Here is a 25393-nt window from a genome sequence, read left to right on the forward strand (position 1 = left end):
TAACCTGTCATTCAAGGAGAACAAACCTCTGTGGAGCTCAGCACAGGAGCAAAGGGACCAGATCGGCTATAAAACGCGTCCAGCAGGGTGGCACTAATGGAATTTAAAGGAGAACCGCCCTTGTTAAAAAAAATATTAATAGCAAAGTTATATTTGCCTTATACTAACCCCTTTAAGACCAGGGGCGAGATGTATCAAGGGTAAAAAATATGATGCCCTCCAGGGCTTGGTTGCGGTGGGCAGCTCCATCTTCCTGATGGCGTTACCCAACTATGGGCTTCTCTCCGCCGAGTGCTGATAGAGGGATCCCTCCCAGCACCCCCCCGCGGCACTCGCATCGTTATGCGCATGCTCACAGACCTGGAAGTCCCTCCACCACAAAGGGCCGCCCTTACCGTCAGAGCGGTTCTTTGAGAAGATTGTCATGCATGCCGGCATTGCCAATGCAGGCATGCATGCGATGACCGGCGGAATGCATCGCGAGTGCTATGCGTCCATGCATCCTGCCCCAGAGGAGCCTCATTCTCCTGTAACCAGGCCCACGTTAATGGCTTCACCAGTAATTCCACTAGGGCGACAGATCGGCTGTCCAGCCAATCCGCCGTCCTATCTGACGATTGGTAAGTGCATGCACACTTCCCAACCGTCAGCCTGATGCGCCATGCCAGTAATTTACATATGCCCGCCCTGTTGTGATGTCAGTCACCCGCGGCTCACTGCTCATACACACGGCACAATGAGCCGATATATATATATATATCTGCAGATTTATCGGCCATCGGCTGTGCTGCACGGCCGACGCAATATGTCTGTAAACGACACAGTAGATTCAGGCACCAATCAGAATTTACTGCGCTGCCAGATTGGAGGGGACCCACACTGAGTCTGCACACGGGCCCTCTCCTTAAAATGCCCCTGCATGTGGGTGTGACCAGTGCTATCTGGGTGTGACCAGTGCTATGTGGGTGTGGCTAGTGCCCTGTGGGAGTGTACACCTTTACACTGTCAGCCCCAATGTCTCCCTAAATAAATACAAAAATTGCATAATTTTGTGGGAAAAAAAAAAAACCTACATTAAACACAAATTTAAAACCATGTGGCTGGCTGGTCATCAGCATGCTGTCGTCATGACGATGGGCCTATTTTTATGTAGAAGCCTGGACATGGAGCTCCATCCGTCCCATTGTTAATTTGGAGGGCGGGTTGGCTGGCACGGTGTGTGTGACATGGTGGGCATGCTGATCCTCATTGGCGGCAGTGGGAGCTGAAAGTGTTGGGCGGACGGGGGTTCGCGTTTGGTCCGCAGTCTGGCTCTCACTGCGCATGTCAAAGTCAGACACCTCTTTACGAATAGCTGATATCACCGCATTATATTTGCCTGGATTTCTGTAGGTAATATATATACAGTAAGTTATCCGTATTAATAGGCTATCACATTCCTAAAGTGTTACACTGCTATAATCCTACTATGCGTTGTGGGCACGGCTTAGAAATTGCCGTATTCTATATCTTGATTCTTCCTCTCCGCCCTAGTGTATCCTGTCACATGATATCTCATGCCACTCCCCAAAATTTTTGATTGATAGTCAACTTTTCTAAAATGACCTTGCGGCCGCCATTTTAGTTGGATTTCTGTTTCGCACCCTCATGAGGGCGTGAGAAGAAATCCTTTAGTTGACCTAACATCGCGCTGAATTGAATATCTCCAGAACAAACTTCCCAGCGCGGTATACAGTCGAGAAGCTGGCGGACCTAATCCCGACAGTTGGCTTCCCGACTGTCATATCCCGGCAAGGCGTCGATGTGCCGACGCCTGTCATTAGACGTACGCCGGGAGTCCGACGCCCAGCATCCCGATCGAAGGGACGCTGGGCGCCAAGTGCGGATAGCCGTGGGGGGGGGGAAGGTTGGGTTTAGGGTTCCCGGGGGGGACTTAAGGATAGGCACCCCCTCGGGAGGTTAGGGTTAGGGTAGGGGAAGGGGGGGTTAGCGTTAGGTACCCCCGGGGGACTTAGGTTTAGGCGGCGGGAAAGGGGGGATTAGGGTTAGGCACTGGGGGGGAAGGATAGGGTTAGGCACCCCTAAGGGAGGGTTAGGGGGTAGAAATAGGTTAGCATATACTTACCTTTGATGATCGGGATATCCTCCTCTGCTGTTATGCCGCTGTCGGGATTCCAACCGGCGGGCATGGGTCTGGCGGTAACTCATACTGATTCCCCCAGTGCTATTCAACTCGCGCTGAATTGAATTGCTTCCAATGTGTTCTGACTGCTGGTAGCCGCAATCAAAGGCCGCGGTTTTTATTAAGTAAAAGTTTTGCGCCTATACACAAAATATTTAGCATATAATGGCACGTAATTGCCTCAGCCGCAGCTAAATTATGGTCGTTTTAGATTTCAAAAGATAGAAATTACCAAAAAATGTAAAGCCTTACGAAGGGAGCGTGTCAGACTTCCGTCTGCGCCAAGCGAATTCAATTACACAGTGAAAAATAAAACCTTTTATAGAGCCTTAAATCCACCGCTGCGAGCCACAATCCAGCGTTGCATGTATTTCCCGTTCCCAGACCCTCATTATGTGTTGATATAAACATTGTAATTAACGTTTGCACAGTCCCTTGAGGTTTCTGTGGCCTCCCTCTGTGACAGCTACTACTGGGGAACTGAAATCCCTCTCTGCGACTAATCTTAATATAAAAACTAGCTGATTTTATTCTGCAAAGACTTTGGCTGTTGAGTTTGTTTGATTGATAGGACAGATCGATAGATATGAGATCGATCGATTGATAGTTATGAGATAGCTCCGTTGCGGAGACAGATTATATGAAAATCAACTGTCTCCGCGAGCAGATTCACAGCTGCTTTCGGAGCAGTAAATCCTGTCTCTGATCCGAAAGACAAGTGCGCATGCACACTATAGCCCTGACGTCTGACGGAAGGAGCCGGACAGGGACGGAGGGATCCGAAAGCATCCCCCTTTGCAACCCGGGAGTCCTTCCCATAGGGAAGGAGCGGGTTGCGAGCGGGAGTAAACGATGGTGAATGCTCCCGCAGCTTTCATGAATGACCCCCTTTAGGTCCAAACATGGTATTTTATAATGAAAATTTAGGGGTCTCTGTATTAAACTGCCACCAAAAATATATAGACCCCATAGTCACTATTGACTCTTTTGGGGGCCTAGTTATTCAGCTAAAAAAATGCTGTAAAACCACAGAAAACGACTGTTGGTTTTTATTCTTGAAGATCGACGCATTTTGACGCATCGGGAGTGTTTACAAATGAGGTATCGCAGCGGATATTGGACATATTCAGCAGTCTCCTTACTGCAAACATGTCTCATTTCCATTCCCAAGTATTCAGGATATGTGAGCCAGCACCTGGATATCCAGTATTCAGTACTTTAGCCATGTTGAAATGTATATAGTAGATTCGTACAACTGATTGGTTTGGATTTTCAGAAACTGAAAGCAGCTCGCTAGATGGCTTCCTGTGCGTAGGCGCTGGGTACATTTTAATGTATTTTTGGAGGTTGGGATTTATGTCTCTGGAATGCGAACTAATCAATAGATTAACAGTGACCATTTCCATGTAACGTTGTGTAAGATCCTTTTTTTTTTTTTTTTTTCTTTCTTTCCACTACCTCATCCCTCGATATAAAACTTTTTCATCTTCAGGATAGACTGGATTACAGATGTTTTTAATTTTGGATGATAAAATCAAAGGCTTAAAGCAAAAACGTAGTCTGACAGGAGATATTCAGCCTTTCACATGAAAGTCGGTTACCAGCGAGCCGAACCTGGTGAATGTTACCGATACCAGAATCCTAAACACGTGTGCCCTCTCCCACTTTGACCTCCACGCATTTCGCACATCCACCTCATTATGATACAAACCAGGAACAGACGTGTGTAGACATTCATCATTTAAAATTGCGGTTGTATGTAAAGTCGCAAATTGAGCCTACTGTGCATGATTTAACTGTTTTGGAATATTTCATGACTACATCGAAATCCCAAACGTACAATTCCTGTACAATCTCACACAGTTTTCAGTTTTCCTTCATTTACAATAAAGGACTTTTTTTTTTTCTGCTATTTTTTACCTCTAGGTCGAGTTCAGATGTTTAGATTGGAGTGATTATACATTCATCAAAATTCAACATGTATCAACAGAAACAACTAAACGTAAAAAAAAAAAAATCAAACTATTTAGTGAATTTGAGGGATGGATCTGATTGGGTAGATTGCTTATAACACAAAAAAAATGTAGGACCTGTCTTTCAATAATTTTGTCTTGATTTGGATTGGTCCAATTTGGCCATAATCGGAAAAGGATCCTGTCACTGAGGCCAACTGGTGGGCCAGCTTCGGCCAGCGTAACATTCATACATTGTTGGAATCACTTGTCCCTACTAAGCCAGGGATCTCACAGTATAAATGGCCTTTAATGATGCTAGCTGTAGATTACAAATATATTATAAGTAGACCATATAGGCTGATACTCAGAAAAGCACTGTTAAAGTTGCTTCTTCACTGGAAACTACACTTTTAATAGCCAAACTTAACTGCTGTTATAGGTACAACATTGGAGTTATACATTTGGAATCCAGTCTGCACCCTACACCCATCATGTTGCCAACACAACTCAAATCCGTTGTTGTTTTGTTGGCAAGACATTCAGTGTAAGGACTGTGTGACCGAGATTTCCTGAATTGGAAATGAGAGATTGCGGTGAGATTTTACGCGCACCAGGCTGTGATGTTCCACCACCACAATTTCAAAGGCTGAATTTAGGTCCGTTCTCTCTCCTCCATGTTGTGTTTAGGGCAGGACTGGGGACACGTAAGGTCAGGTCCCACCGGTGAAAGGTGCAACATTCTCCAGCCGAGCACAAGTTAAAGGTTTGCGGACGATAACATGTCGCACATCCCTAGTCGGAAAACCTCCTCTTAAGATTATTTTACTGTTGCCCAAATGAGCTTTACTTCGCCCCTTCGCACCGCTGTTACTCCTGAGGCCTGTATACAATAACTGCTAATAGCCAGTTCCTTAAGAAGCACAAGGGAGCAAGGAGCTTGGAAGCCAACGTTTTACGTCACCGATAAAATCCTTTACGTCAAGTTTACTTTGAGTCCATTGGGTCCTCCCGGGCAATAACTGGGGGCAGCAGTGTGGCGTTACTGTGATTTTGCTTATTAGGTTCTTAAACTAGATCTGTAGAGATGAGGACCTCTCCATTTACCTCAGAGTTACGTTTGGTCTGCAGGACGTAGGTGTGAGGATCGTTGGTGTCCTCGTTACTTGTTTTGCTCTGATCTCAGGGGTGCAGTCTAGATAACGATGTGCCCCAGGTTAATTAGAGAACTCGCTGTGAGTCCTCTAGGACTATCCTTAGAGCGCACTCATCGGGGGCCGTGATGTTTGTTTCGGATGTTTATCAAACAAATGAGCCCTTGTCTAGGACTCTTGGGGTTTGGGATGAAAATGCATCACAGTAATTGAACGCCTACTGGCTTAGTTTCTGACTTGGAACATAAACACACCCACAGATTACCAGGGGTTGTAAACTATGGCGGGCAAATACGTGTGTGTTAAAATACAATATATATTTTGACCAATGTTTCTGCTGTATTGCTCCTTCAGGCCACACAGTGGAATGGTCATTAGGTGGGGCTACGAGTGGTACCGCTTTAAAGTTTGCGGTGTGTGGTTATACAGAGGCAGGAGGATGAAGCTACCTCGGGCTGAGGACAGGGGGCATGTTAGTGGGACTAATACCATAGAAAAGTAAGATTGTGAGACTGAGCAGAATAAATGGTCGGGTTGGGAGAGCCCAACATTCTGGTACAGGGAACAGTGGGCCTGATTCAGACCCGGTCGCAAGCGCTGAGCGCTCGCAACCAGGTCGATGGTGGCCCACAGCGCATGCGCACGACGGAGCCGGCTCCGTTGTGTGCATGCGCAAGACCCCGCGTCGCTCCGGGTCTCTCACTAAAGGGGGCGAGCTGTCAATGTTGAGTGCCAGCTCGCCCCCTTTGGTGGGGGGGCCTGGAGGGGTGCCTACCCACATGGAGGCGTTCCCATGAGAATGCCTGCCATTTGGGGGGCGGCCCCACTGACATCACAAGTGATGTCAGTGGAGAGATTCCGGCTCTGTTAGAGCCGAAATCTCTCTGGGGCTTGCGGCCACGAGACCCTACAACAAGGGTCTCGTCGCAAGCATGATGGTCGCGATGGTCTTGACCATCACGACCATCAACCTGGCCGCTCGCTATAGCTGTGGGTGGTCACCCACAGCTATGCGAGCGGCCAGGAGGCCGCACAAAAAAACCCAAAACGCCCTGATTCAGAGCGAGCGCTCTTTCAGAGCGTCCGGCTCTGAATCAGGGCCAGTATCCACGAGAGGAGAACTTGCGACGTCCCCACAGTATAAAGGCTAGTTCTTTGGGGCAAAACAACAACGCATGTTATTTACGTTAGTGCAGGAGGTGTGAGTTAATTGTGGATTTATTGCCATTGTTGTACAGCTTGCTGGTAACTGTGTTTATATGTACCGATGATATCCCAACTTTCCCTTGTTTTAAAACTTTTACAAAGACCTTTTTGTTCAAAGTTACAGGTGACATAACCCCGGGGTACAGCGTGTGGACTAGCCAAGGCTCCGTCCCTAAAGAGGTACCTCCTACTTGTCCCAAATTTGCACCGATATAAAGATTTATTTTTCCTCTATCCCCGTTCCCTGTTAAGTGATATAAATCTTCCCGTACATCCCAGGTTTGACATGTAAAACAGGGACAAAATAAGCTCCTTCCCTGAGTCGGCAAATTTGGGCCAAGTAGGAGGTTTCTGCACAGATACCGCCTACGTGGAAACGGGAATGCGCTGTGGTTATATATGGATCTGTTCATCTAAATAGTTTTACAACTAATGAACAACGCATTTTATGGAGTGCCGCCTCAATGGCAACACGGTACTAGAATACATTTTTGTAGCTGATTTGCTCAGGTTAGGTTGACAAGTTTGTAGTCTGGAGAAGACGACATGGCCCAGAATTTTGTACTGTCTGACTGTGAGCAGGACTAGCTGTGGCAGGGTTCGCTCACCAGAGGCCCAGGCCTTTCTTGGGTATGCAGGCCCCGTGTGTGTTCTCCAGTTTGGCAAGAGTCTTGCGTGGCAAAAAGATCTCCAATGTGAGGGACGAAGGTGACACGAGAAGAATTGTCCAGCAGCCATAGTAAGAGAGGGCCTGACCCATAGGTGCCCGCCCTTCAAAACCTCCTTGAGTGTCACCTTGTGGTGCTAGTGATATGTTAACTGCGATTGCTGTAAAAAATCAAATGATATCAAACTGCAACTCTATACTGGAACCGTATCACAAGAGACCAATGGGGTCCCATCACTATTGGAAGGAGACAAATATCTAGTTCGGGAATTTGATTGCTCATATCACTGGGAGGACTCTCTGTACTGGACAAATTGGGTATGTGTATGAAAATTAGTGTCCATGACCCTCTTTTTGAAATGGTGCCATGATTCTAGGGTCTGGGGTGTCCGGCTTGATACGTCCTTCAGCCCTCAGGCAGAAGGCTCCCAACACCACAGTGTCCATCACCTAGACCGTGCATGGCCGTAGAACCGTACTATTGTTTGCTGTGTTACCACTGTTGCAGGGCAAAAATAAACCATGTTTCACAATAGGGTTATTTCTCTCTAACGGGATCATGTAAAATAACGAGACCCGAGACTCCTCGTGATCATATTGCCCAACATCATATTGTGTTGGAGATCACCTCTATAGCAGGCGTGCTGTGGATTTCCTCCATGCGGCTGCCGTACCCTGTACTGATTGCATAAAACACTGGATGGTCACTTATAGTAGTTTGTAGGGAATAACAGGCCTCTAGAATAAAAAAGTCACGTCTCTGCCCTGCCTGGCTCACGTAAAGTGCCCCTTGTCACGGGTCTGACCTCTGCTGGCTGTGGGCCTGATTCAGAGCTGAACGCTCTGACCAGAGCGCTCGCTCTGAATCAGTGCCCTCCTACCTGAAAATGGAGCGGCCTCCTGGCCGCTCGCATAGCTGTGGGTGACCATCGCGACCATTGGGCTTGCGACGAGACCCTGCGGTAGGGTCTCACTGCCGCAAGCCCAGGAGTGAGACCCAGAGCGACGGAGAGCCCGTCGCTATCCGGGTCTCGCGCATGCGCACGAAGGAGCTCCCTCCGTCGTGCGCATGCGCCATGGGGCAACATCGACCCGCTTGCGAGCGTCCTTTGCTCGCGAGCGGGTCTGAATGACCCCCTGTGTTCCCAAAGGCTTAGACTGGCCCCGTGTCCAGGAGTAGGAGGACATAGTAACATGCGGGAGCATTTATTCTATTGGTGTTTTCTTTCAAATATTTATTTTCACTTTGTATTTCAATCTCATAGTCCTAGGACAAGCTGTATGTCCTATCAGTTATGCAAGAACTCCATAATATAAGAACATTAACACTATGCCTTTATGTTACTGAAACAGGCACAGTGCATGCACCTACTGAAAGGGAGATGTCTTCATATTGTGACCATTATATTTGGTGTCCACCGGCTTCTGTCACTGTGTCAGGCTTCAACTGTCTATTAAATGACAGTTAGAAGCTGATTGGTTGCTTTGGCAACTTCTCTACTTTAAGTCTCTCCAAGGTTTGATACATCTCCCCTGTGGGACTCTGACTGCTACAGTCTGCTCCCATGTTAGCAAGGAACACAGGTCACCAAAATACAATCGTGGCTAGATCGCAGTTATGGTATATTTGGCATTTTCTGCCTGTCCTGGGGCCCGATTCAGGTTGGATCGCCGCTGCGATTACGCACGCTATCGGCCGATTGTTGCGTTCTGCGCAGGCATCGCAGTGCGTCTGCGTGAACTAGTCACTGTGATTGCAGCGACTACGCAGACCCATCGCAGAGTGATTGACAGGAAGTACCGTTTGTGGGAGGTGACGGGTGAGGGTTGGCGAACCGCAGGCATGCCAGGGCGTTTGGGCGCCATTGCAGGGGCGTGCATAAATTATCCACTGTGATGGCATATGCAGCTTGAGCTCTCACTGCGTACCGGAAGGTTAGCAATTTCTGAATGAGGTCTGACCTTGTGCAAGTGTGTGTGAGACTCCGATGTTACTCGATGTTACCGATGTTTTCGCAGTCTTGCAAAGTATCACGGTTGTGTGTACTAATTTAAATCAAACTATGCCTCCTCTAAGGTTGTGCGGTTACGTCACGCTGGTGGGACATTTGTCAATGGGATTAGGTTTGGGATCCCGGCGGTCTGGGTACCACCGGTCAGAGGGGGTCATTCAGACCCGCTCGTGAGCGTCAGGACGCTCGCAAGTGGGTCAATGTTCCCCACTGCGCATGCGCACGACAGAGGGAGCTCCGTCGTGCGCATGCGCGAGACCCGGGGAGCGACGGGCTTTCCATCGCTCCGGGTCTCGCACCAAAGGGGGCGTGCTGTCGATGTTGATTGGGTCCTGTGATCTCGCTTGCAGATCCCCCAAGCTGCAGCATGCTGCGGCCTTTGGAGGGCGTAGTGGGGAAGTGCCTGGTCACAGCCCCCGCAAAGCGGAGGCGCGTCGCCCCCGTTTACCCCGAGGGACGAGGCCAGGGTCTGCGTTGTTGGATGCAGATTCCCAGCCTCTTACATGACCAGCACCCAAACTGAAGCTTCCTGCAGCCTGACCAAAGGAGCAACCATCGCCACCATCGGAAAGACAGTGACGCACCTACATAGGAGGCCATACTTGGACGCGGCGGCTTCTTTTGCCGCAGTCGCATCGTTATGCTAATGCCACTATAAAGCCGTTCCCTGGTGTACATCTGTGTGTCCGAATGTACAAGGACTGAGACGCCCATTCGCATAGTCTTGCATTACCGCCTGGTGCGCCTTCAGACGCCACCATCGCCCGCACCATCGAAACTTTAACCATGGCAGGTGCAGCTTTTCCATCTGAGCATGGCCCTCCATGTTGGCGGTTCACTGTCTTTCTGATTCGGAGACGGACGCAGCGGCGATGCTAACATACGGTGGTGCAGAAGGAGGCATCTGTAGGAATAAGGTGCCTCCTGCCAGCGTCTGCGATCCGAGTCCTGCGTCCGAATGAGCAGCATCGGGTCACCAGCACGGCCATCGGTTGCGATGGCCGCAAGTGATCGCCCATCTGAGTAAGCATGTGCCACCCCATGTTACCTCCCAGTCTCGGTACAGGAACGTCCCTTACATTTCTGATACCGTGCTTCCAAATCTGTACTGCGACTCTGTACGTACAAAGAAATCGGGACGCCATTGTATCTGACCCAGAATCGGGCCCTTTGTGACCATGCAAAAGTACCAGGCTTTTGGTTGAGCGATTTTATACAGGTCCCAGATATCGGTGCGACGTCTAATACCCCTTCTCACTTACATACATTGGGGCGGGTGAGATTATTCCTTATGACGCACGTTTCCCTAATAGACACTGGAGCGATGACATCAGGACTCGCCATTTGTACAGATACTGTCCGCAGAGGTTATACACCTATATAAAATACTGCTGGAGGGTTTCTGCTGCGTCTTGTTACTGTGGGGTCATCTGAGGCCGCTGTTTATTTATGTCTGAGGAGGAGAGTATGGATACGGCGGCGTTGGGCACGGAGCTGCAATGCAGATTTCCAGCCTTTTTTTGTAGCTAGGGATTTCAGCTGAGAAAAGCCCTCACATCACAAAGGGAAGGAGCCCAATCGTGTCCTAGGCGACCGGGCAGCGCTCTCCGGTATTCGTCAGCGCCGCGGAGAGGCAGCCCTGCTTTCCACTTCATTAGGCAACTAAGCGAGGCAATCTCTTCCCGCTTCCATTCATTGACATGGACGGGATTGCTTTAACACCTTCCTGCCCAGCCTGCACTCTCCCTGACCACTGACTGACTTCACAACAATACATGGTGTTCCCCTTTGGAACGTCATGGGAACAAAATGTGTCGTTTGGGTAGGTGTCCTCTGGTTCGGGGCTGGAAGGAGACCGGGACCATCTTCATTCCAGCTCCAGTTAGCGATGGTCATCAGAAACCAATGGTTGGCTACTATCGATGTTCCCGACCCGATGGAAATGCCTTTCCCATTTGATTCCGTCATTGCGAACCGTCACATGCCTATAATTGATGCTCATCCAATGGCTGCCGGTTTCCATTCTGATGCCGACACCAGGGAGGAGCGTCCACAGCAGAGCTCTTTTGCGCATGCGTGAACTTTTGGCGATTGGATGGATAAACCAGTGAATGGTTACCTGGCAGTGACTACTTGCCATGGCAATGCAATGCCGACACTATCCGATACCCATTATGCAATGACCATCCTTAGCTCATGTATGGAAATGTCCTAAGTTACCACAGCCAAGTCAGGCCTTATCGACTGCCGTTGATCTGCGCCTATTTTTGGCAGGATTAGGAGTATTGAGTTTCCAGTCGAAAATGGTGACCTGTATGGCCTGACCCAGACTACAGATAAACGGGTCTATTTACTATTAGTGGTGATTAGGGTTAGTTTTTGTTTAATTTAATGCTGGAAAAAAAAAAAAAAATTTTTCAAATGATTTTTTTTGGGTAGTTTAAACATGGAGTTCCAAATTTGGGAGATGGTCCTAATACCCATGCATTCCAAATAAAAGCTCCCTTGCGTCTTCCATCGATGCACCAAATATTTGCCAGCTGGTGCCAAGGCATGAGGCAACCTATTTTTATTATTTATTTATTTTATAAGGTGCCACAAGTGTCTCCATAGCGCCGTATAAGGGGACAAAACTGACAGGCTACATACTGTAACTACAGACAGCATATAGATTCCTATAGAATACATAATTAGTGTGTAATTATGTAGCGACACTATTGCAGCATTGCAACGTTATATATACCAGCACAATGCTTGTTCCATTAGATGAAAAGCTTTGGAAATTGGCTTTGTACTTTAAATAAGTTTTACAATAAATAGAGTTGTCGTTTTTTTTTTTTTTTAATTATTTCCCCAAATTGTTTTTTTTTTTACTTCATTCTTTTTTAATTTGTAGAACTGAAAACCAAAATCTGATCTTTAAGTTCAACTGCAATTACTCAAACTGGGTAGAAGTCTTCCACTTGCCCGTATGAGATAAGGGTAGCCTGGTGAAGCCGCCCGTTAGCCCTGAACGCTATGGGTCATTACCGCTCAGCTGCCATTGCAAGATGTTTGCGTTGCTGATCTTAAGATTTCTAGGGTTCTTCAATAGCCCGTGTCTCGTATCACTAATGAGGGCCTATTTGCTGTAGGGCCTGGAGTTGTGGTTTTGTTGCCCCCTTTGTGAATCAGCCTTAATTGTATCCAGTGTTTTTTATAAAGAAATGACCTGGCGTGTGTAATATTCTCACCTGTGTGACCTGAGCGATTGGAAAGTTATTTGATTCTCCCAGCTGTTAAAGAATCATACATATAATTATTGCAGACATTAGAACAAGCCGACAGGGGATTGCTGTGATTTTATACATGATCCTGTACTTGTCACTTTCAGATAGTGGAAGCTGCCGTTCCGTTTGTTGCTGGCAGATGGCTGGGCGCCCTTGGTTATATCAACCAGTAACTGTGATACATCTATCAGTAACACTGCACCGTTCCGGGAGAAGAATCCTGATACAGTACTTTAAAATAGTCCATGGTGCCGCATGGCGTCTCTTTAACAATCTGGCGGTGGCTACCCTACATTAATAAGATTGGCGCAATTGCACCGGTGACAGATTTGACACTTTAGAAGTGCGCGCATGTACAGTAGAGGTTATAAGCAGAGTATGCTAACAAAATAAGAACTTTTACTGCGAGGCGACAGACACGTGCGCAGTCAAAATCGCTGGTGACAATGACATTGCGTGCAACCCAGAATCCAGCCCTTAGGGTGAGCAGATGCTCTCCATTCCATTTCCGTAGAATGGAACAGAACGCAGCCCGCTGAGACTTTAATAATGGGATCACCGGCACCTATGAGAATGGAAAGGCCTCGCATACATAACCTCAACACGAGGAGGAGGAACGTTTCCCCAGGCAGCCGTGTGACCTTTGAGGGATCAATGATCCCAGTTTTTATTTTAAAACTTCTATTAGAGCCGAGTTGTGTACAGAAGTGTAATGCTGCCCACACAGAGGGCCTGATTCAGAGCCGGTCGCTCTGACAGAGCGCTCGCTCTGAATCAGGGCCGGGCATTTTTTTTTTTCAGAACGGCCTCCTGGCCTCTCGCATAGCTGTGGGTGACCACCCACAGCTATAGCGAGCCGTCATGATGATGGTCGCGATGGTCAAGACCATCTCGACCATCGGGCTTGCGACGAGACCCTTGTAGTAGGGTCTCGTTGCCGCAAGCCCCAGAGAGATTTCGGCTCTAACAGAGCCGAAAGCTCTCCCATTGACATCACTTGTGATGTCAGTGGGGCCGGCCCCAGATGGTAAGCGTTCCCATGGGAATGTCTCCGTCTGGGCAGCCACGCCCCTGGCCCGCCCACCAAAGGGGGCGTGCTGCCACTCAACATCGACAGCACGCCCCCTTTGGTACAAGACCCAGAGCGACGGTTTGCCCGTCACTATCCGGGTCTCGCGCATGCGCACTGGGCCACCATCGACCCGTTTGCGAGCGCATAGCGCTCGCTCGCGAGTCATAATCAGGCCCAGAGGCCAATGCCTACGCTATGACCAAACGCCCAACCGCAGGGTCCATTTCCAGTTCGTCCGCTCACTGACGCAGTTTCGGCACTTGGATGCAGATTGAATTCGTCTTTGTTATGGGAGAAGATGGGTAGAGGGGCTGAGAGCTGCCACCAGGGCTCTCCGCCACACCCCAAAATGGATTAGATATAGATTGAAATCGTTCCCGAGTCCACGTCCGCAGCTCTGCAGTGCGGGCGCCACTGGCTTACACGACAATCAGTTGTAAAACGATCCACGCTTCACTGTAGTGAATGACAACCCCCCATGCAGTATGCGTGCGTTATTATTTTAGACGCATGCCCTACTCTCCAGCTAAAAAGCAGCCTGGCTCAAAACAGTGCCCCCCTAGGGGACATCAAAGATGGACACAACACTCAGCATAGTTATGTGCTATCTTTTGGCAGGGATGCCCCCCACACCCCACATACGCACACACACACTTTTCTAGAACTCTGGAAAAGTTTCACTTTGTTTGGCTGCGCCTCTGAGGCTGCAATGGAAGCTGAGCTCGCCCTCTTACCGCTCATTACATTACGCTTCATGTCCTCACTTGCTGCACCTGTCTGTCAGGAATCTGCTGCATCCTGAGTCTGCCCATTTCATTGCTGGCTTACGGAGATCCTGCGCGCACACTAATCGCATCCTAAAAATACAGAGCGCGGTGCAGGCAAAGTAATCCCCGGGTAACTCTGTGCAAACACCCTGCAGAGCTGTGGAGATGACGTGTCTATGAGGATACACCTCACCTGCAGAGCTGTGGAGATGACATGTGTATGAGGATACACCTCACCTGCAGAGCTGTGGAGATGACGTGTGTATGAGGATACACCTCACCTGCAGAGCTGTGGAGATGACGTGTGTATGAGGATACACCTCACCTGCAGAGCTGTGGAGATGACGTGTGTATGAGGATACACCTCACCTGCAGAGCTGTGGAGATGACGTGTCCTATGAGGATACACCTCACCTGCAGAGCTGTGGAGATGACGTGTGTATGAGGATACACCTCACCTGCAGAGCTGTGGAGATGACGTGTGTATGAGGATACACCTCACCTGCAGAGCTGTGGAGATGACGTGTCTATGAGGATACACCTCACCTGCAGAGCTGTGGAGATGACGTGTCTATGAGGATACACCTCACCTGCAGAGCTGTGGAGATGACGTGTGTATGAGGATACACCTCACCTGCAGAGATGTGAAGATGACGTGTGTATGAGGATACACCTCACCTGCAGAGAAGTCAGTCTGAACAGGAGGTGACCTCAGGGGATGAGAAGTACCTTCGCCAACAGGAGACTTTTATCATCCGCCGGCACTTGTGGTGACGGATTAGAGCAGGTTACAGCACCTACAGCTAATGGCTGAGTACAGGCCGCAGAGCGGTATCAAAGGCCCTCGTGTGCTTTAGCTCGACAAGAGCAAAATGAATCCAATAGCTGTGACTATAGCTGGGATCAATGGAGCCACTGTGTCAGGATGCAGCTTGGGATCGGCCGCGATTGGCATCTTGGGGCTCCTAAGAGTCCGGACGTCATCCGTGGTGACAGGTAGTGGCTGAGTATTCTGCCCAGGGACTGCCTGAGCTATCATGTGTGTATCCTGGTTGCTGCAGGTCCTGGGCGCCGCCATGTTGGTTCATGTCATCTGATCAGCATCCTCCTATGGTAGTTCTGCGGTTGGTCAGCTGAGGTCTCTGGGCTTGATTCAGAGCTGGACGCTCTTTCAGAGCGCTCGCTCTGAATCAGGGCCCTCCCTCTCTTTTTTTTTTTAGAGCGGCCTCCTGGCCGCTCTAAAAAAAAACCCACAGCTATAGCGAGCGGCCATGATGATGGGCTTGCGACGAGACCCTTGTGGTAGCAAGCCCTGGAGTGCTTCTGACTCTAACAGAGCCAAAAGCACTCCCACTAATATCACTTGTGATGTCAGTGGGGCCAGCCCCAGACGGTAAGCGTTCCCATGGGAACGCCTCCGTCTGGGCAGCCACGCCCACGGCAAGCCCACCAAAGGGGGCGTGCTGTCACTCACCATCGACAACACGCCCCCTTTGGTGCGAGACCCATAGCGACAGCTTGCCCGTCACTATGCGGGTCTCGCGCATGCACGCGACGGAACCGGGTCCCTCGTGCGCATGCGCACTTAGCCAACATCGACCCGCTTGCGAGCGCTCATCCTGAATCGGGCCCTCTGCTCAATGACCAGCTACCAAGGGATATTTTAGGGCACTTCCTGCAGCCGGAAGTTCCCTGTACAAATTCGCTCCTATAGTGGTTTCTACTGTGACGGTGTCTCAGGCTCCGCAGTGTTCCTTCCCAGTGAACCTTCCTTGTGACTACCACAGCTGTTCAACTATTCATACCTAGTACTCATTGCCATCGATTCCCAGTGTTTCATGTCAAGTGCTGGCTACCATCGCCACTCAGCATCTCATACCAACCATTGATCACCATCGATTCTCAGTGCCTCATTCCAAGTGCTGACTACCATCGATTCTCAGTGTTTCATACCAAGTGCTGACTACCATCGATTCCCAGTGTTTCATATCAAGTGCTGGCTACTATCGACCCCAGCTTCTCATATCAACTATTGATCACCATCGATTCTCAGTGCCTCATTCCAAGTGCTGACTACATCAATTCTCAGTGTTTCATACCAAGTGCTGACTACCATCGCCACTCAGCATCTCATGCCAACTATCGATTACCATCGGTTCTCAGTGTCTCATTCCAAGTGCTGACTACCATCGTCACTCAGCATCTTATACCAACTATCAATTACCATCGTCGCTCAGCGTCTCATACCAAGTCTTGATTACCATCGCTATTTAGCATCCCATACCAGGTGCTGATTACCAGTGCAACTCGCATATCAGCCTTTGGAGCATCATCCTTGCTCATCTGTGCTTATATAGGGCCTGATTCAGAGCCGCTCGTAAGCGGCTGCTCGTTCGCTCCGAGCGATGTTTGCCCAACTGCGCATGTGTACAGATCGTTATACGCATGCATGAACCAGTCAGTGCGGCCGAAATTCGTTTGTTCGCTAAACAGCGAATGCCTGCTATTTTGAGTGACAGGAGGAGGCGTATGTGGGTGGTAACAGGGGAAGGTGCTTGAAAACGGGGAGTGGAGATCCGAACGCAGGCGTGCTTAAAGGTCAAAACGGGCGTTTTAAGGGTGTGCATGATTAATACAGCAGCGTCATTGACCACGTCACTGGGTTATTTTATAGCCAGAACTGCTCGCAAGATTGTGGTAGCAAAAACCAACCACAAGAATAGCGAGCAGTTCATACGCTGGTCGATGTACTCGATTAATCTAATAAATAGCGGACATGACGTAGGATGCGAGCGGCCAGGGGGCGTATTTTTCCAAAAAACAACCTTAAGTTTTGTTCGCTCGTTCAGACCTAGAGGCGTGAACAGACCGCAAAGAGCGAACGGTTCATTTGAATAGCCACCCCTATTTTCTGGACGAGCGAGCGCTAATTGCATCCGGCTCTGAATCAGGCCCTGAGTCCTCCAATATCTATCTCTGTAAATTTCTCCATGTACCAGCCTCAGGGGCTGTAACCTGTTCACTTGGTGCAGCGAAACCCACATTCCGTTTGCAGGGGTCAGTGGTGAATACCATTGAGTGGACTGTAGTGAATGGTGCTTCATTCACATCTCAATGTACCATCCCCTAATCCTATCTGTAATCACTGCTTATGGTGCACACAGCGTTCGCTGTATTGATCTTGTAATAACACATAGGCAGCCCAGGGCTTCGTATTTTAATATTCGTCCAGAGAAATCATTATTAACTGGCTCGGTAATGTCTCTTCTGGTAAAAGCCACTCTGAGGCTCTCTTCTGATTTACTATGGGGGACAGGGGGCTGAGGGAGCTCGTTCAGTCACATTAATCTCCTCCTTGTGACAGGATCATCGCACAGCGAGGTATCATTTATCCGACAGCGGCTTCATTGCAAATGGTATGTACCAGCAATTCAAAGCAGACGTCTGTACCTTACACGCCCGTCGCAAAATACAGGAATCTACTTAAGCAGAGTTTTTTTTTTTTTTATTAAGGTTTTTTTATTTTAGTTTTTATCTGGTCCTGATTTTGTGGCACATGGTGATGTTTGTCCACTGACCACCAAAAGGCAATTTCTTATAGTTAGCGGGACAGCGAGCTTGTGGAGGTCTCCTTAGTTGTTTGTAACGCGTTTTCACCATTTGCTGTAAATCCCCTATTGTGTGGCGCAGTCTGGAGGCTGCCATCTTGTCTCTGTGATGTAATACGAGTCAAAAGGCGGTGCGCGCCTAAGTATAATAGCATGTTATCGCATTGTCTGCACTTTCTCATGGCCATAGAACACGCAATAACCGATGGGCTATTTAGAGCAACCTCGGAGCTGGGACACTGAGCTTTGTCTTGAATGGAGAACCACTTGACAACGGCTCTTTGTCCTGGCGTGAAGTGTTTCTGTATTTAAACCCCTGGTTGTTACGTAATGTTATGAATAGGAGACTCTGCATACCATGAAATAAAAGGTCTTGTTATCTATCATTGTGTCATGTACTTGGATGAGGTTCGCTCACTGGCATTGTAGAGTAGAACGGAACACAACTAGATTAGTCCTGTTTAGAAAATGCATCTAGTCAGGTCCTTGTAAGGGATAAAGGTGGGTACACATTACACGATATGTCACCCACTTCGGCGGATCGGGGCGACATATAATGTACATCGGCAAGTGTGTACGCTCTATGGGCCTGATTCAGACCCGCTCGCAAGCGGGTTGATGGTGGGGCACTTCGCACGCAAGCCCCGTAGTGAGAGAGAAATTCCCTCGCTCCGGGGCTCGCTACAAACGGGGCTTCTGTTGATGTTGAATGGCAGCTCGCCCCGTTTTGTAGGCGGGGTGGCCGGACAAACGGAGGCGTTCCTGAAGGAACGCCTGCCGTTTGTGGGCGGCCCTACTGACATCACTCGTGATGTCAGTAGTGAGCTTCCTGCTCTATTAGAGCAGGAAGCTCACTGGGGCTTGCGGGAACGAGACCCTACTGCAAGGGTCTCGTCGCAAGCCCGATGGTCGCGACCATCACCTGGCCGCTCGCAAAAGCTGTGGGTGGTCACCCACAGCTTAGCGAGCGGCCAGGAGGCCGGGTAATAAAAAAAAAAGCGGCCGCCCTGATTCAGAGCGAGCGTCCGCTTTTGAGAGCGCCTCTGAATCAGGCCCTGTGTCCGACCATGCGCGCTTTTGTGGGGTCATTCATCGCGTCGACTGATCTGCCGTTCATGCTACTCACTGTCAATTAATGACCTCATGCATTTGGATGCGGCTACTGAACAACCTATCGTCCGGTCGTTCAACAGATCGTGCGATGTGTACGGACCGCACAGTATGGCGTCCGCCTCATCGTGCATCGCCTGGGTACACAGGTCGTCTAATGTGTACCCAGCTCAAGAGTGTTAGCTGGCCCGTGCATTGAGCGGCAAAATCCAGTTCCGATTCAGTCATGCTACTGTATTTATGGGCAGATGGCGAGCCAATGGGGCGGACTCTCACGCGATTCACGGTGCACATTGATCTTGTGTATTTCTATATACAGTATACTGCGCGCATGCGCCAAAAATGGCGATCGGCCTCTGCGCGTGCAAATGATCAGGTATCCGCACACAGACTGGAAACATTAGTGCGTACAGATACAGCCATCTGTCAGCTGACCACACTTTCCATGAAATGAACGTGGCGGCCACATGTTGTCTCGGTTTATGGGCATATCCAAAACATAATCCAATCGGTTTTGATCACATCATTCCCAGGCATTGCACTTCCATTTACGGGTCACACAGTCACCGTCACCTTTCTGATATCGCCACTGAAATCCACGTGTGTGTTCAAGAATAGCGCAGCGTGTACCAATGAATTCGCTTTTAACTGACAGAGCCCCAAAACTTGAAAGCAAAGTTCTCTTAATACATTGCACAGAAGTTTGGAAGAGTTATTCAGATTTTTATTTTTTTTATTTTAAGCAAATCCGTGATCGAAAACATCTTTAGAAGAAAAAAAAAAAAGAAATTGAACCATCTGGATCGGTACTTAAATTAGGCCTCGCTCTCGCTGCCATATCCGATGAAGGGTAAATGATTTGAAGCATCTGTGACTATGACAGCGAGAAATATCTGTCACGCGTTTATTTTGTCAAGGGTCCCTAAATTCTGGTTACACAGTAAACATTGGAGCAAGCTGAGCGTCCTCACCCAGCATTGGCCGGAGAGAGGATGTTCCGTTTTCACCGCCTGCGGCGAGACGGTGTGCGCCTGCATTGCCCGATGTCCTCTTAATGTGTACTATACCTGCGGATTAATTTTAGACCAATTTTAGATTTATTCAGACGGTGTGCTCGGGGGCCTATTTTATAAGTCAATGCCACTTTTTTTTTTTTATAACGGGGGAAATTTACTAAAAAGAAAACCGAATGCAAATAGTTTTCAATGGCGGCAGTGATCTGCGCTAAATTAGAAAAGCTTATTTTCTTTTAGCTTGACCCCCAATTGCTAACGCCAACTTCTGATGGCAGTTTCACTGCAGAGGTATCTTCGAGTTCCACGGCGGCAGCCTGGATTATGCGCCTGTGCAGTACAAACGCCGTATTCGCCACTGCGCTAAACAGGCACGGAAGGAACTGTTAACGGAGCAGTCATGGCCAGGACAGGTCTATACCCCTCCACTCCATTTCTCTGCTTACAGGACTTCTGTTTCCCTTTAATTCTGTGATTCATTTGCTGAACATTTTCTGTACCATTACATGTACAAATATCTGATATCCAGTAAGATGCTCCCCCTCATTGCTGGCAGTCCCAGCTTACCTTCATTTTCGGGTCAGAGGCCGCCAGTAATCTCTGTGTTGGGTCGTTATGTCATTTGGATAGTATGAAAATTCCTGCTTTGTGTTTTTTGGCTCTTCTTAATGATAATGCCCCATAAGACATTCATTAGTCTTGTCTCCAAATTATTCCCCTTTTTAAATATTTAATAACGCACAGCCCCATGTGTCCATTTCTTTATCAGCGTGTCTATTGTAAATGAACATGTAATATATAAAATATAGATCTGTATCATACACGTCTATGTAACCGAGAGCATTTGCTGAATACGACAAGTAGGTCAGGAGGAAACGTAAAGCAGGTAATTCAGGGTGCTTATCACAAGGCATGTAATAAAACACCCCATTTACTCTTATTGATTCCAGTCCATTAGCTGGGACTGTGCGCGGGAACTGGCGTATAAGTTCTCCCCTGACATCGCAGGCCTCGTTCCTTCACTTCCAGCGAGCTTTAGGGGGGGGGGGGCTCTGTCACTCCTTTTGCCCAGAGTACCATGTAACCCCCTCAAGCGAGACACGGCAGACATTAGGGTTTCCATTTAACTAATACCTATAAAAGCAGGGAATAGTCAGAAAGTGGGATCTTACAGCATGCGGTGACAGACAGGAATGAAGATAATTTAAGGAATGATTTGCCGAGAGCTTTGGCACAAAAACCATATTCCCCTAGATATGGGAAAAAGCTGCGTTTTATAATTGTGCCGTTGAAGTGACAGCAGCTACCTATCATTTACTAAGAGCTATAAATGTCACTAGTTCCTTTATATCTTACGGCTCAGTGATGTCATTAATTCCCTCATAACTCAGTGACATCACTAGCTCCTTTGTACCTAATACCTCCAGTGACATCACTAGCTCATTTGTACCTAATACCTCAGTGACATCACTAGCTCCTTTGTACCTAATATCTCCAGTGACATCACTACCTCCTTTGTACGTAATACCTCCTGTGACATCACTAGCTCCTTTGTACCTAATACCTCAGTGACGTCACTTGCTCCTTTGTACCTAATACCTCCAGTGACATCACTAGCTCCTTTGTACCGAATACCTCCAGTGACAACACTAGCTCCTTTGTACCTAATACCTCCAGTGACATCTCTAGCTCCTTTGTACCTAATACCTCAGTGACGTCACTAGCTCCTTTGTACCTAATACCTCCAGTGACGTCACTAGCTCCTTTGTACCTAATACCTCAGTGACGTCACTAGCTCCTTTGTACCTAATACCTCCAGTGACGTCACTAGCTCCTTTGTACCTAATACCTCCAGTGACGTCACTAGCTCCTTTGTACCTAATACCTCCAGTGACATCTCTAGCTCCTTTGTACCTAATACCTCAGTGACGTCACTAGCTCCTTTGTACCTAATACCTCCAGTGACATCACTAGCTCTTTTGTACCTAATACCTCCAGTGACGTCACTAGCTCCTTTGTACCTAATACCTCCAGTGACGTCACTAGCTCCTTTGTACCTAATACCTCAGTGACGTCACTAGCTCCTTTGTACCTAATACCTCAGTGACGTCACTTGCTCCTTTGCACCTCATGCCTAGGGGGATGTAGTCAGGATGCCGGCGGTCGAAATGCCGACCGCCAGAATCCCGACCCTGAAAGCCCGGCACTAGGTGATAACATTAGTTCCTTTGTACATTCTATCTCAGTGACGTCACTAGCTTCTCTGTACCTCAGTGACGTCACACTCCTTTGCACCTCATGCCTCGGTGAGGTCATTTGCTCCTTTGGAACTCACGCCTCAGTGATAATAGCTCCTTTGTACCTCATGCCTCAGTGAGCTAACTTCATAGTACCTCATGCCTCATTTACATCACTACCTCCTAGTAAGTTCATTGACATACCTCCTAACTGTACCGATTCCAGGGGACATATATATATGTGTGTGTGTGTCCCTCCCAGCAAATGGGGGTAAAATGGTGGTCATCGCTGTGTGTGGGTGGAGTCGGCTTTGTAAACCTCCCTTTTGACTTTTTCTGTTTCTTGAATAGACATTGAGGTGTACTGAACGCAGCAGATGCTGCTTATTAGGTATATTGCGTGCCAAGTCTTCAATAGTATTTGGTTTCTTTGATCTGAATGCAGATGGAGGGTACAACCTGTCAGGCCAGATTTAGCGCAGTCAGTCTTATGTAACCAGAAAATACACAAAATCTGTTCTTAGTGCTTCTAGCAAAAGAAACCAGCTCTCAGGAACCGGCTGGTGTTGGTCTAAACTGATGTGTTTATTACAGGCACTTAAACTTCTATAAAGGTCTCCCATAGAAACCAATCAAATTCTACCTGTCATTTTATAGCATGCACTGGATAAATGGGAGCTGAAATCTGATAGGTTGATATCGGCAACACCTCTTATTCTCCTATTTTTTTTATAAATGTTAGTAAATCTTCCTTCTAAATCTCTTTCGTGATGGAGATTGGTAGGCTTTTTCAGTCTTTTCACTTTTGTTTGTATGTTCTACACAGTGGAGGATGCCATTTTGTCAGCGGAGCCATGGGAACGCAGCTTAACCAGTCCGCTTAGAACCATGATTGAGTCATGAAACCCTTTGTGCCTCGTGCCTCATGCTTATCACTAAATTTTAGTGAATTGATAGTCCTAACATTAGTTCAGGCCACAAAATGGCCGCCTATGAGCATTGTTGCTTCCTGTGCCGCTTATAACGTTATAACATCACAATTTTGGGGTTTTTGAAGGAGGGGAGGGTTGCATGAGCAGTTGAGTCACCCATTAGGTATATGAATATTCCGAAATTACCGTTTCAGCGCTAAATGTTTCTCGTTTTTTCTTTCTATCCACAGGTGTGAAATAGGTCAAAATGAGTGGACTTGGGGACAGTTCAAACGACCCTGCTAGCCAGGAGCGCAAAAGGAAAGCCTCGCCATGTGACGCCATACAGAAGTGAGTTATTCCGCTGAACACTGCTTTATCTGCCACAACACACACCAACCCCTCCTTCTGTATCACAAGTTGTGTCGCTAATGTTATGTAAATTCACTGACAAAAGAAAAGCAGGATGAAAACCTCCAGATAAATCACCATATTGTCTTTAGGATTCAGTATAGTGTTCATGGCTCATGTGTGGAGAAAGGCTGCATTCACTGTGTGGTATACATTAAACGTCCATGCCACGCCTGATTAGCTCCCAGTGTGTGAGAAAGGAGGTCTGGCTATGGGTGCCAGGCAGCTGCTGTGCTCCCAGGATACAGGCCATATGGTAATATTGTGGTGTAATGTCTATCTGATAGCAAACTGCTTTCCAAAGCCCGGGGAAAAGATGGAGGACGTCTCTGAATGACTGTCAGATAGGGAGGCCCCGGTGCAGCCTTCGGGTGCTGTGACCCTTGTTCATGGGAACTTGAGATGGATGGTGTAAAGGAAATTGATGACTCCTAAGACAGAGGTTTCCAACTCTGCCATTACAGCCCATGTTTTCAGGATATCCATGCTTGAGCACAGGCGACTGAATTAGTACCTCAGTCAATTTGATTTAACCATCTGGACTCCAGGGATATACTGAAAATCTGGACTGTAATGGGAGAGTTTGGGAACCTCTGCTCTAGAACATTACAGGGGCAGGATGCTATCTTTATTTCTGGTGAGGCCGGAAACGCCATGTGCCAAGCCGGTATAATGCGAGTACGCAGCAGATTCGCCCCCATTCCAGATTCTCCTGATCCTTTTCTGCAAATGTAAAACATTTTGAATATTTTGGTCTTTAGAACACCCCCCTTAGTTAAATAGAGGGGTTGTGACCAGGTCATTTTTTATTGGGTTGCTACCCACTATGTACTTTATAGTCAGTAATAGCACACCCGCTATGCACATTATAGTCAGTAATAACACACCCGCTATACACTCTATAGTCAGCAATAACACACCCGCTATGCACTTTATAGTCAGTAATAACACACCCGCTATGCACATTATAGTCAGTAATAACACACCCGCTATGCACTTTATAGTCAGTAATAACACACCCGCTATGCACTTTATAGTCAGTAATAACACACCCGCTATGCACCTTATAGTCAGTAATAACACACCCGCTATGCACCTTATAGTCAGTAATAACACACCCGCTATGCACCTTATTGTCAGTAATAACACACCCGCTATGCACATTATAGTCAGTAATAACACACCCGCTATGCACATTATAGTCAGTAATAACACACCCGCTATGCACATTATAGTCAGTAATAACACACCCGCTATGCACTTTATAGTCAGTAATAACACACCCGCTATGCACATTATAGTCAGTAATAACACACCCGCTATGCACTTTATAGTCAGTAATAACACACCCGCTATGCACTTTATAGTCAGTAATAACACACCCGCTATGCACTTATAGTCAGTAATAACACACCCGCTATGCACTTTATAGTCAGTAATAACACACCCGCTATGCACTTTATAGTCAGTAATAACACACCCGCTATGCACTTTATAGTCAGTAATAACACACCCGCTATGCACTTTATAGTCAGTAATAACACACCCGCTATGCACTTTATAGTCAGTAATAACACACCCGCTATGCACTTTATAGTCAGTAATAACACACCCGCTATGCACTTTATAGTCAGTAATAACACACCCGCTATGCACATTATAGTCAGTAATAACACCCCTCAAGAGCTGTTTATTTTTTCCATGACCCTGTTTGCTCAGGAGAGAACACTAGCTGACGCTATATGCGCTATGGCCAGGAACTATGGCCTTCTGCAAGAGACCTATGAGATATAGGGCAGCCAGCACAGGAGCTAGCACTCTT

The 25393-nt window shown here is 47.8% G+C and overlaps 1 protein-coding gene across 4 annotated transcripts in view; it reads left to right on the forward strand.

Annotated features, from left to right (window-relative positions):
- NCOA1 (nuclear receptor coactivator 1) overlaps positions 1-25393 on the forward strand; it is a 369979-nt gene that overhangs the window by 192620 nt on the left and 151966 nt on the right. For all 4 annotated transcript variants that reach the window (XM_088447565.1, XM_088447564.1, XM_088447566.1 and 1 more), the window contains exon 2: positions 23412-23511. In XM_088447565.1, the coding sequence (XP_088303691.1) occupies positions 23429-23511 (83 nt within the window). In that variant the 5' untranslated portion in view covers positions 23412-23428. The remainder of the gene's footprint in view (positions 1-23411; positions 23512-25393) is intronic.

Source organism: Taudactylus pleione, unplaced genomic scaffold (genome assembly GCF_031769625.1).
Source record: "Taudactylus pleione unplaced genomic scaffold, aTauple2 ptg000434l, whole genome shotgun sequence".
NCBI classification, from domain to species: Eukaryota; Metazoa; Chordata; class Amphibia; order Anura; family Myobatrachidae; genus Taudactylus; species Taudactylus pleione.